Source organism: Centroberyx gerrardi, chromosome 2 (genome assembly GCF_048128805.1).
Source record: "Centroberyx gerrardi isolate f3 chromosome 2, fCenGer3.hap1.cur.20231027, whole genome shotgun sequence".
NCBI lineage: Eukaryota > Metazoa > Chordata > Actinopteri > Beryciformes > Berycidae > Centroberyx > Centroberyx gerrardi.
This window is the reverse complement of record NC_135998.1, coordinates 12,131,985-12,145,155: the sequence shown is the minus strand read 5'-3', so window position 1 is coordinate 12,145,155 and position 13,171 is coordinate 12,131,985. Positions and strand designations below refer to the sequence as shown.

Below are 13,171 nucleotides of genomic sequence, written 5' to 3'. Positions count from 1 at the left end.
AAACCGCCAAAGCCGTGGCCCTCTTAAAGCCGATAGTTCAGAGCAATGCTGCAGAATCTGTGGGGAACGGTCGCACCACTTGAAGGCCGACCTTCTTTATCTCTTTCTTTCTGTTCACAAGGTCTTTATCTCTTTCTCTCTGGCTCTCTATCTCTGTGCTATCTGTCTCTGCCTTCTACTTCTCCCTTAGGTTTTATAGTTGTACGAGGTCAGTAAAATCACATATCTCAGGGCCTACTGCTGAGAGAGAGAGAGAGAGAGAGAGAGTGAGAGATTAAAGACAGGTAGAAAAAATGAGAATGAAAGAGACACAAAAATGAAGACAAATGGATACAACAAAAGAAGGGAGAGAAAGATTTAGAGAGAAAGAGAAAAATCAGAACAATCATGAATCACATTACACAAATTTGACTTTCTCCTAATGCCTAAGCCTGATGGCCTTTACTATGAGGTCAAATTAAAACTAATGTAATAACAAGGTGAAGACATATTCATCTTAAGGGAGTAATTCTTCAAAGAATAACTGGGAAAGGGGGAAGAAGACAGAGGAGAGAGCAAGAGAGAAAGAAGAAGCGCAGACCTTTAAAACAGACGAGAGAAAGACAGAGATGAGAGAGAGAGAAGGAGGCAGAAAGTATTCTATTTCGCCGCAAAGTTGTTACACATTATGATTTCTTCTGAAAACACGAGTCTGTAAAATTGGTAGGCCCATATTTTATCACTTAAATCGGTGTAAGGTTGCATGAACCGGCCACATTTCACAGTGCAACCGCTGCCTCGCGGCCCTGACAGGGATATTTATTTATTTTTTTTGTCTCTCTCCTTTTTCACCGACTGGATTTCAAATGGGAAATCATTTTCCAAGTAAGCGCAACTCCATAGTTGGTCTAATTTCATCCTACAGACCCAAAACAGATGTTCAAGTTCTGCCTCAGCCCTTGTGAGAAATGTGTTGTCTGCAAATAATCAAACACTGCAGCCAGTAATTATCCTTTCAGTGATTCTCCTTTTTTTGAGTACTCACTCTCTCCATGTCTCCCTAAAGATGAATATTGTGTCATCAGCTGGTTATTAAATTAGTTTTAGTTTTATTCATTTACCTGCACTGTTGACATTGGCAATATTACGGCAGAGTTAACTTCTTGTTTCTTTCCTGAGAAAGAACTACTAATCCGCTAATCACATAAGGGGCTCGTTTTGATGTGGATGTTGGCGATCACAGAAGGGAAAATAAATAGCCAGATCCAGAGCGCTGTTGTTTTTCTCTCAGGGGGATAAAGGCTTTAGCAACATTAGCTGCAGCCATTAACTTTACCTTCATTAGCTTTAAGCTTTCAGCTTTACCATTATAAATGTAGCATTTAGACTCACTTGTCATTAGCTTAACATTGTTAACTTGAAAAATTAACGTCATCATTATTTGCTTTTTGCTGTTAGGTTTGTTGCCATTGGCTGTTGCTGTTGGATTGATTCAGTGTTAGCTGGAAGCTTTGGGTGCAAATATACCAAATATTTTAAATATAATACTATTACACATCAAGTGTAAATAGCTGTAGGAACAAAAGATCATCTAAAATGTGCAGTGGAACTCTTGGGTTGTAGACTGGGGTTGCAGACAGTTCTGCATCACTGCTTTGGTTTTTGTTTCCATCCTGTCCTGCAAAACAAAATCCAGGGAATCCAGGACGACTCTTACAGCACTTAATTCACCTTCCTCACCAGCTTCTCTAATTCACCACTGTCCTGTGAAAACCTACCTCCAGTTTTGGTGTTTGTCATGGTTTCACTTAACTTTACCTGCTGTGTGAGTTCCATGATGTTAGGACCCATGAAATCTATTCCTAACCCGTTCATAAACGCACTAAATTCCCTGTGTATATATCCCTGTGAATATACTTCTGATTGAGAAGCTTCAAAAATGTATGTGCAACATTCTGAAAATATGGGTGTCTTGTTTAGAAGGGGTACACTTTGACTTGGCAGCATCACACTGTAAAACCATGTCCACCCAAATGCATTATAAAAGGGAAGCAACAAATGTTCTATTAAAATCCCTTTAGTGCTTTTGTACAAGCAATAATCTAGGAAAAGTAGATCTTACATTTCTGCATGGGTGTGTTATCTAACATGTTGGATTATAAGCATAATACCTGTTTCCAAAATGTAGCTCCCATTATCCTTACATTTCTTGGAGCTATGAGATTACCATGCCACTGAATCAATATATTTTTTTTTAAATATATCTTTAGCTTTGTCACTCTTAAACGTTTGTCATGAATCTCAAGCTTTGGCCTTGTAAAAGTAAGTCTGGCATAAATAGGCTGCGGTCCCACACCCATACATGTGGGATAACACCCACGAATCAAAAGACACAAGTGTCAACACACACTGACAGACACAAACACACATGTACCAGCACACATTCTCTCTCCCTCTCTCTCTCTCTCTCTCTCTCTCTCTCTCTCTCCCTCACACACACACATACACATACACACAAACACACACACCATATTCCACTCTGTCCCATGGGTTCCTCATTCCAGTGTTGAGTCAATCGTTCTCTTTGTTGGGTGCACCACAGTCCTTCAGAACGCGGCGTGGAGTAAAAAGTTTGATTTGCACACCTCTTAAGCCGTCGTAATTGAAAAGGGACCTAAATGAATCCATGGCCCCCCTTGACACGTGGAAAACCTGGTCTAAATCAAACTTATTGCCCGAAGCTGGTCTGGTGAATGAGTTTGTGTGTGTATGTCTGTGTGTGTGTGTGTGTGTGATGTTCTGCACTGTTCTCAAATAAAGAAAATCTTAGTCAACAAATAGTCATAGGACTTTGTTGACTGATCGAATATTCTTCATAGGCTTAATTGATATACCAGGCCTTACTGTCCTCTTGTACATGAGTGCACTGAAGCAAAATGACCACCTTGGTTTTACCACAGACCAAAACATATCTGCCAATATTTCTGGTAGAAATGTTTTGTGGGGACCTTATGTCTGGATGTTCAATTTTTCACCAAACACGTGTTCAGTGATGTCTCTTAGTCATTAGTTTTCCAGTTATCAGAATCAGAATCAGCTTTATTGGCCAAGTACGGTATGTACACATACAAGGAATTTGACTTGTATGACTTTTCGTTGCTCTCAATGTACTTACACAGTTAAATATACAGCTAAAGACAAGGACAACTAAATGAACAGAGGTAAACCTAAACATCTAACTACTATGTACAAATATGCATATATATAAAAAAGTATAAAAAAAGTATATATATATATATGCATATGTAAACAACACTAGGACAATAGTGCAATGGTCCAGAGTGCAAAGATGCTGGAATAAATGCTGGAATAAATATTATATATTATATCCACAAATCAGATATTGTACAGATGATGATGATGGGGGAGGAGGAGCAGGAGGAAATCCCTGGTCTGGGCCTATCACTCCTGTTTTTTTTTTTTTTTTTTTGGGGGGGGGGGGGAATTATATACATGAGGTAGGTGCTACAGGTTTATTGCACAGGGATAGTTTCTGTCACTGTGTGACTGATTTAAGTGTTCATCAGAGTGATGGCCTGTGGGAAGAAACTGTTCTTGTGTCTGGTTGTTTTGGCGTACAGTGTTCTGTAGCGCCTACCACAGGGGAGGAGTTGGAACAGGTTGTGTCCAGGGTGTGATGGGTCTGCAGTGATCTTTCCTGCCCGTTTCCTGACTCTGGAGATGTATAAGTCCTGAATGGAGGGCAGGTTGGCCCCAATGGTTTTTCCTGCAGTCCTGACTGTCCTTTGTAGTCTGTTCCTGTCCTGTTTGGTGGCCGATCCAAACCAGACAGTGATGGATGTGCAGAGAACAGACTGGATTATTGCAGAGTAGAACTGGATCAGCAGCTCCTGAGGCAGGTTGAACTTCCTGAGCTGGCGTAGGAAGTACATCCCCTGCTGGGCCTTTTTGATGAGTGTGTCTATGTTGGACGCCCACTTTAGGTCCTGGGAGATTGTGGATCCCAGAAAAAAGTTTTCCACATCAGACATGGTGCTGTTGAGTATGGTGAGGGGGGGCAGTGTTGGGGGGCTCCTCCTGAAGTCCACTGTCATCTCCACAGTTTTGAGCTTGTTCAGCTCCAGGTTGTTATGACCACACCAGAGGGCCAGCTGTTCAACCTCCCGTCTGTATGCAGACTCGTCACCGTCTCGGATGAGGCCGATGACCGTTGTGTCGTCTGCAAACTTCAGGAGTTTGACAGATGGGTCTCCTGAGGTGCAGTCGTTTGTGTAGAGGGAGAAGAGCAGAGGGGAGAGCACACATCCCTGGGGGGCACCAGTGCTGATTGTCCAGGTGCTGGATGTGATTATTATTCTGCTATTTCCACCATGTAGATTGTACCATAGATAAATCTGTATAATTCCCATGAGCCACCAGTGAAGTGTTGCAGTAAAGACCAAGATAAGCAGAACTCATACCTCCAGCTGTGAAGCATGTAGTGCAGTCTAGCATGGCACACTGCGTGGGTGGCTATCTCTCTATAATCTGTGTGTGTGTGTGTGTGTGGGGTGTGTGTGTGTGTGTGGGGTGTGTGTGTGTGTGTGTGAGGGGGGTGTTTGTGTGTGTGTGCGTGTGTGCGATTGTTCCTGATTGTTAGCAGCCTCATTAGAGACGGCCAGTAGCTCATCAGAAGCAAATGTGTTTTTAATCGAAAAGATGAATTTTGGTTTCTCTCTCATTCTCCCCATTCCTGGACATTACCTTGTTTTCCAGAAAATCCTGGAAATGTTTTCCATTAGAGTGCGTATTGGTTATTGGAACATCCGTGACCATCCCGTTCTAACAGAAATTCTCTGTTCTCTTCTTTTGTTCCTCTCTTCTCTACTTATTGTTTCTTCCTCCTTTGTTCATCTTTTTTCCACTTCTTGTCCGATCTCCTTTTCTTTCCTCTCCTCCAACAGTTGTTTTTACAGAGGCAGTGATAACACTCAAAGACAATTTAACATTTTACACTATTTGCAATTCACCTTGGTCAGATTACAATGCTATTCTATTCTATTCTATTCTATTCTATTCTATTCTATTCCACTTAATCTGCAAATGCCATGCCATGTCTTTGAGGTAACACTCAAAGACAATTTACCATTTTATACTTTTTGCAATTTACCTTGGTCAATTTAGAGTTCTATTGTATTGAATTGTATTGTATTGTATTGTATCATGTTGTATTGTATTGCATTGTATTGTATTGTGTTCTATTCTATTCTATTCTATTCCAGTCTACTCTGCAAATGCCGTGACAAAACTCTTTTTCTCTTCTCTCTCCCTGTCTTCTCCATCCTCCAGAAGATCGTCGTCCAGACCCGCCTCTCCGCAGGCAGAGGGTCTTCCCTGGAGTGAGGACCACCATGACGAGTCTCCGCCCCTGGAGCCGTTCCTCCACGAGCTTCCCCACCACGAGGAGGATCAGGGGCGTCCCCTGGAGGAGGAACCGCTGCCCCATATGCTGCTGCCGCCGGACAGCCTGGAGCTGCTGGAGAAAGCAGAGAGGAAGATGATGAAGAAGAAGAGGAGGAACAAGCAGAAGAAACAACGGCACCGGCATTTTAACGACCTGTGGGTTCGCATCGAGGAGAGGTAAGAGGAGGAGAGGAAGGAGGAGAGGGGAGAGATGATGATGATGATGATGATGATGACAAGAAAAGACCAGGGAACAAGCAGATAAAAGGAATATACAGGCAGTTTAAAAACCTGTGGGGCTTCATCAAGGATAAGGTGGAAAAAGCATGGAGTAAGTAAGAGAAGGAGGGGAGCAGAGGAGATGAAATGATGAGAGGGGAAAGGAAGGAAGATGAAGAGAGGAGATGAGAGGTGAGAGAGGGGGGATTTGAAATGTGTAATGCAGACCTCCTGGTTGTCTATAGAATAAAACTGACACTTCCTGGTGTTGTGCTGCAGGCTAAAACAGCCAGCGTATCACATCACCGTACTCTTCATGCCGTCCGCACACACATCAACACACACCCACACACACACCTCAGTGTGGTATAGGTCCAAACTGGTTGCAACCTGGTATAAGTGTCTTGGATGTGAGAACAGCAGCCTGGGAAATCCTAGCGTGCATCCGGTTTTGGCCTCCCAGTAGCTCCAGGCAGGGACTAACCGGCCGGCAAAGCAAGCTCACCTTTCAGAAAAAAAGGGGACCTGCTCTCAAGGTGTGGAAACCGCTCTCTCCATTTACATATATGGACTTGCCAACTACAAGTTTATTGTGAAGGCAAGTTTTAATCTGTTGAGTTTATTGAATCATATGTGTGGAAAACAGTACGTAAAGAAGGTAATCACACTAATCTATTCAAATGAATCTCTTACAGCTACGAGTTAAAAAAAATCAATTAACTTCATACTTCATCGTCCCATGAGGGAAATTTGCTTTTCTCGACAGGGTTCACAGTAAAAACATACAATAAAAACATAATAAGTGAATAGGCTAGTAGTCCACCGTGTCTCTGACAGCAGGTTAGTAGGTAACTGTTGCTGTCACATAAAAACACATCTCTTCAATCTTTCTATTTTTTAATATTCTGAGTAGGTTTTATGACCCCAGAATGCATGAACAAAACCCTATAGATCTTTTGAAAAGTGCATGATGATCAGTGAGGGTATTTTTTTTTAACTCCCAAACATTATTTGGACACAATCATTTGAGAGAGTGCAGAGGCTCCCTTGGTATTTAAGGAGGGAAATACCAATGCAAACATGATAATAATATATGTGTTTCCCGTAGCTATGTATTCTCAAAGCTGAAAGATAATATTTTCAGAACTGAGTCAAGGATAAGGTCACCTTTAAGGAAATGTTCAGGGATAAAACTTATTCACATTTTTGTTTTTTATGTAGCAGGGCATTGACTTTTTAGAGATGTGAGGTTTACATTCAACAGTACCATAGTTAAAAAACAGATCTATAGTTTGCATCTATCTATTGTTCTATCTCCCTACCTATCTCTCACTATTCTACTTTCTATTTCTCTTTCTTTTTGTCTCTCTTCTGAATGTGCACGTGTTTGCATGTCAGAATTTGCCCAGCCTCCCAGACCCAATGTATTTATTTACTGCGTGTGGAACATAAAGCTTATTTACTATGGCTTGCAGATGGAGACTTAGACTACACAGGAACAGAAACTCTGGGCCCTTCATAGGCTACTATTACACGTGTCATTTTGGCAGATTTTTTAAGATCTGATGCAAACGATTAGCATTTATGAGATCACATTGCTGTATATCTGCACATGGCCCGAAAATATCTGTTGTGAGTTCTCCTGTATTTATTGCTTTTTCTTGCTCTCCATCTCCATCTCTTTTCAAGCCAGTCAATGTATAGTTTAATATGGTCATTGATTTGTGATTAGTGATGCTTTAGAAACCTCGATAATGTAAGTATGATTTTAACCACTCTGTGACCAAGGTATGCACTTTTCCAAATGATATAAAACTAGGGACAATAGCGTTGCATAGAAAGAAACCGTCCTCGTTCAAACCGCCATGACAGCAAGCATCTGCCTTGTTGCAGGGCAAATGAAAAGATAATTTTCACTTTGGGATCACTAGAGTATCACAAAAAAGTCCGGATTAAAAAGGGTTAAATATTTGAGAAATCCAACCATACAGCCTGTTTCCACAGCTCACCTCCGCAGGAACAGAGGGGGTTTGTGAGCATGTTTGTATACATTATGTCTGCAAATGTGTTTTCTCTCTCTGTTTTTTTAACCAAAAGGAAAGGAGCTGTTTGTGTACATATGCTCCAAAGTGTGCACGGTGGACGTCTTCGTTTGTATATTTTAATGTCTGACAAGGTATTACTTTAATATTAATATTCAACATTTTCAAGGAGTATACTGTGGTGTGAGGTTTTCTCCCAGTCCTAATTCTTTCCAGAGCAAATTGACAGACAGAGAAGGGAAAGAGAGCGTGAGACAAAAACAGAAATAGAAAGACAGAAAGAGAGAGTAAAGGTGGGTGTGTGATTCTGCAGGTATGAGTGCATGTGAGAGGGAGAGAGAGAGTGAAAGGTAGAGACGAGACTACAGTGCCGTAATTCTCTGCTGTCTTTGATGCATGGCCACACACACATGATGCGTCACACCTGATTTCCTTGCACCTTTCCAGGCCCTCACTGGCAGCTCTGTGTAGTACAGCTCAAACCAAAATAAACCTGCTTCAAAACTTTAAAAAAAATAAAACAACCTTAATGCCTTTTCTGAACATTAAGAAACCGGCTTCATTTATTTACAGAAACTCACAGAAATAAAGCCAAAAGGACCCCTCAAATATCTGTTCTCTACTTTGTCTGAAATAATCATCAGCATCAAAATCCATCTATGAACTAAAGCCAAGAGCTACAGGCATTGTAGTCGTAAGCCAACACCAATCAATGCAAAGTAAATATTATTAACTGCAAGCATATGCCAGTGATGAAAACACTTGAATTTGAGGTTAATTTGGAAATTGTGAGGGGAAATGTTTGGACACTGAATGAAAGGTGCAGATGCTTTTGTCTGTTTTCATCACAGTTGTGAGATCATCATCTCTAACTGACCGGTACCCATTGAAGTTTAGTTTTTCTTGAGCAAGCACTTGTTCTAGAGGGCAATGTTTTTATATCAGCACTTTTGTATACTGAAAAACAGCTTCTAAACTGTTACCATTCCTAATCTAATGGGAAACTATTGTGTCGAGCTTGTGGCAACATGGCTAGCTCATTGGCATCTAGTGTTACTGTTACATACTTGAATGGTGGGTTCTTGCATCCATCAATGACTCCGAGACAGCAAAGCTTTTCTTTTCACAAAAGGAAAAAAAAATCTATTTTCTGTGGCTGTTAAAACATGGCTGGCTACACCTCGCCTTGACTGACGCTTAACTCTCCAAACCTTTTAGACCCTGTCCATTCTTCAGCCAAGGAGAGTAGAGTAGCTCAACCTAATACAACACTATTTGTCAACAAAATACAGACATCTCTCTACGCATACTCTAATTAGTCCTTAATATTGGTTAACATAAATGTAGTTTGATGCCTAACAATTTTGGGGTATTTTTCTTTGACGTGAAAAAGTTTGAGAACCACTGATCTAATGTAGTTGATCTAACGTTATAAACAACGTTGGTTTTGATGACACTTAGTGCTAGCTCGACTAGCAAGTTAAAAGTACTATCATATTGCTAACATTACTGTAAGCAGTTGCTGTCTTTTGTCGATACGTTATCAGTTGAGTATTTGTTGCAGCTATTGATTGTAGTAGATAAGCAGTAATAATGTCAATAAACCATTATCACATTGTTTTATAAAACATGTTAGATATATTTATATAGTGTTGATAGTGCCCTCTCAGGCACTGGCTTCTGTTATTTGTAGTCGCTTCACCCGTCTCAACAGAACAGCCCATGCCGGTTTGTTTGGGAGCTGCTGCCAGTCCAGTGATTTCAAAGTGCTGGTGAAAAGAATATTGCAGATTATCACTTTAAAGATCCAAACATATGTTCTCAATCACCTATTTAAACAAAAATACTACCCAAGTTTGAATCCTAACCTTAAATCATCACTTTTGAATATGCCACAGTTACTCACTCATTTAACAATAAATGCTGTCTGTGACAAGTCTCTTGGTCTAATATTCATCCCAATTTTTTCCTCGTCTTTTCTCTTTTTCTTCTCTATGTCTGTCTGTAGATAGATCAATGTCGGTATTCATTCCTGTGTATATTTTTATATTTATCTTGGTCAGAGTGGGGAGGAAGAAAGGGGGATGAGGGGTGGAAGGGAGCGGACTTGGCGATGGAGATTGCGGGTGGGACAGGATTTAATTCTCCTTTCGAATTCTTTTCCTTTTCTTTACATTGATTTTTTTTACATTGACCGACTCTGTGCTTGTAAAGGGAAAAAAAAAATCTTCCCAATAAAAAAATAAAATAAAACCAGAAAAAGAGAAATACCAACATGCTATCAATTTTCTTCAAAACTCGAGTCAGCGTTGTAATCCTCAGTGAAGTGGCTGTGCCCACTGTAGTTAGTACATTGGCAACCGGACCTGACTTCAGGAACTTGTGTGTTTGTTTTGCCTGGCCCGGCCCCAGTCATAACCACACGAGCACCGCAGGCCCAACATCAAACGGAGCAGCAGAAATTATTTAATTGCCAGTCTTATTGAGAAAAGAAAGACAGACAAAGACAGAAATAGAGACAGACAGAGAGAGAGACAATGAAAGTCAAACGGAAAGAGAGAGAGGCATGAGAATGAGTGAGGGGGAGAGAAAAAGAGGGAGAGGAGCGAGCAGACAGATGGAGAGTTGGCTTATAGCCTTTAGCTGACCAATGAGTTGCACTCCCGTCACCCATGTATCAGTTAAATCTCTTTTAATTGGCCAATGCGATGTAGCAGTGGTTTCCTTTGTCTTGGAAGTATCCTTTGTAGCCCCCAGCATCATTGTTATTTCCATTGTTTTCTTTCTGTAGTCACTGCCATCTTTTCTCTGGTAATTGTGGACAATATAGGGGACGTAAGGGAGACTAGGGAGACTTCCGCAGACTATGACTATGATTTTCCTTTCATATGAACAAAAACAGCGCAGTGGCCTAGCAGGGCAGAGATAGAACACATGCTACATGTTAAAAATAGGAAATTAGTCTGGAAATGAGATGGTCTTGCCTCGTCCCGGCCGGTCTGCTTTGACTCAAGAGTCTGGGTCAGATTTGTGACTATTGCTATGGTCACTCCCTTCATAAGAAAACTGTACTGAAAACCAATCATAAAGCTCAAACCTCAAGCAGCATGTCATAACTGAAAAGATGAATGGAAACATGAATAGATGTCTGAATCTAATCTCCTCTGTCTCCTTTCTCCTCCCCCAGCACTATGGTCCAGTCTCCGCCTCCCCCGCTGGTACGCATCATCAACGGTTACATCACAGTGCAGCCACCTGACAGAGTCCACAGCCGCTACAACTACCACCACATACCTTCATCATCAACCTCCTCCTCGTCTTCCTCACTGGCCTTCCTCTGCACGTTGCTTACAATCATCCAACAGACGTGGACTGTGCTGCTCTAGGTCTCACTGATAATAGAGGACTTGTTATAAAAAAAATAGTCTCATAAAATGCGGCTTCTCGTAGAATATGGAGTCTCACTCACATACCGAATGAGGTCTCATACAACGTGAGTCTTCATTGAGCATGGAGTCTCCTGCAGCATAATCTTTCACGCAAAATGAGGTCTCATGATCGGGTCTGATCATGGATCATGGATCAGATCTAGAAGAGGCCGCAAAGAGTAATGGGGACTCAAGAGTTGTTGAAAGACCAGGACTCTTGTGTGCTCTGCTGCAGCTGTAGAGGTTTTATTGAATACTAGGTCACATTGTCCATTCACAATACAATATATATTAACATAAAAATGTCTCATGAGGTTAAGAACATGGAAACAGAATGCGAGTTTAACCAGAAGTGCCACTCTACAGTAGAGTCCATGGATACTGGGTAAATAAAGTAGGTGTCATCGGGGTTAAATCGCGTCAATAGAGCGTCTCTCACAACATGAGGTCCCAATGAACATGGAGTTTTATATAACGTGAGGTTTCTTGGAACGTGAAGCACGAGGTTTCATACGGTTTCGATCAGATGTGCACGCAGAGCTGGAGCGGCCGTACAGCGTGAGAAACAAAGTGAAGGCTCACGCAAGCATAGGAGTTTTTATTGGACATGTCATTGGACATTATGGACCCTTACACACTATGATGTTACGACAGACGTTCATCATTCAACATCCGATGTCTCTGAACTGACTGTAGACTGAATGGACATTAGTTTAGATTCAAACTAAGAAACCATCAAGGAATGTCAAATACCTTCAATAATCACAACTGGATCCCTATGTCATTTCTGTGTGTGTGTGCATGTGTGTTTGTGTGTGTGTGTGTGTGCGTGTGTGTGTGTGTGTGTGTGTTTACAACAAACTCTATCAGCTCTTAATCCCCTGCCCTCGCAAACAGAGGTTTTCTCTTCCAACCTTAATTTATTCTTCCCTTTTAGAAGAAGAATTTGTTTAGTGTTGCATAATACTGTGGGGAAAAATTGTATATACTGTTTCTACATATTATAGATGTATTTTAGAAATATAAAAAAAAATGAAAATTATCAAAAGTTTTGTTGTTGTTGTTTATATATATAAATAGATATGCAGTATATTTTTTTGAAAAGAAATCAGGAACTAACCACCATAGCCCATGTCATGTGTCTCTCTGAGGTGAAATGTTTGGAAGGGAGAGATGATTGTATTGTATGTATCAGTGTTATCAGTGGTTTTGCTGTATGTCTTTGCTGAAAGAATTGATGTTTTTTTTGTTTTTTTTTCACATAGAGATTATTTGTTTAATTTATTTAACTATAGTTGTAGGTCACATAAATCACTCCCAGTTTTATTTTGCAGTCACTATGTTGTCCAAATATGTATCTATGGTTTCAAATAACGTTTCCAAGTACATTTTCAAATGCATATGACAGTAATAATTAAGTCATTTTCAAATACATAATGCTATTCCACATACAGCGTAATTTTTTCAGGTCTTCTGTCATTCGCATTTCACTTATGTGGCATGAGATGATTGTAATATTTTTTGCTATAAAGTTGAAAACAATAAAATATTTATCTAGATTAAGATCTGATTTTGACGTTCATACTTTGTGACACATATCAAGTCAATGTGAAGCCAGCTTTTGTAAACATGTTTTCTACACAGGTCTGGAACATCTGGGAAATTAATTTGATAATTTCCAGGTCTTTACACGTTTTGGAATTATACCGTGGAAAAGTATGAAGCAATATTGGTGTTTAGTCAAATATGAATACATTTTAAGTACTTGTAGAACCCACTGACATCCAAATTAAGTGACAGTTTTGCTCCAACAGGAGGTATCCATCATTTGAAAAAAGCAACATCTACTTTTACAAAACAATTCATAGCTCAAAAGAATAGTTGGTAAATGAGGCCTTGTTGGCCTTCAGGTAATGTTTATAATGTTTACATGTTATCCATGAAGGATTTTGAAAATTACATTTTCAAATTGAGGTCTGAGAAAAGTATTTTGTGGGATTTTGTGGACATGGGAAGTGTTTAGGAAACCTGTGTAAAACA

At 40.4% G+C, this 13,171-nt stretch overlaps 1 protein-coding gene across 1 annotated transcript in view; it reads left to right on the top strand.

The window, feature by feature from the left end:
- Positions 1-12,611, top strand: part of trabd2a (TraB domain containing 2A) — a 72,878-nt gene extending 60,267 nt beyond the window's left edge. Inside the window, exons 6-7 of the mRNA XM_071913587.2 lie at positions 5,329-5,619; positions 10,891-12,611. Coding sequence (XP_071769688.1) covers positions 5,329-5,619; positions 10,891-11,089 — 490 coding nt within the window. The 3' untranslated portion in view covers positions 11,090-12,611. The remainder of the gene's footprint in view (positions 1-5,328; positions 5,620-10,890) is intronic.
- Positions 12,612-13,171: the final 560 nt, after the last annotated feature.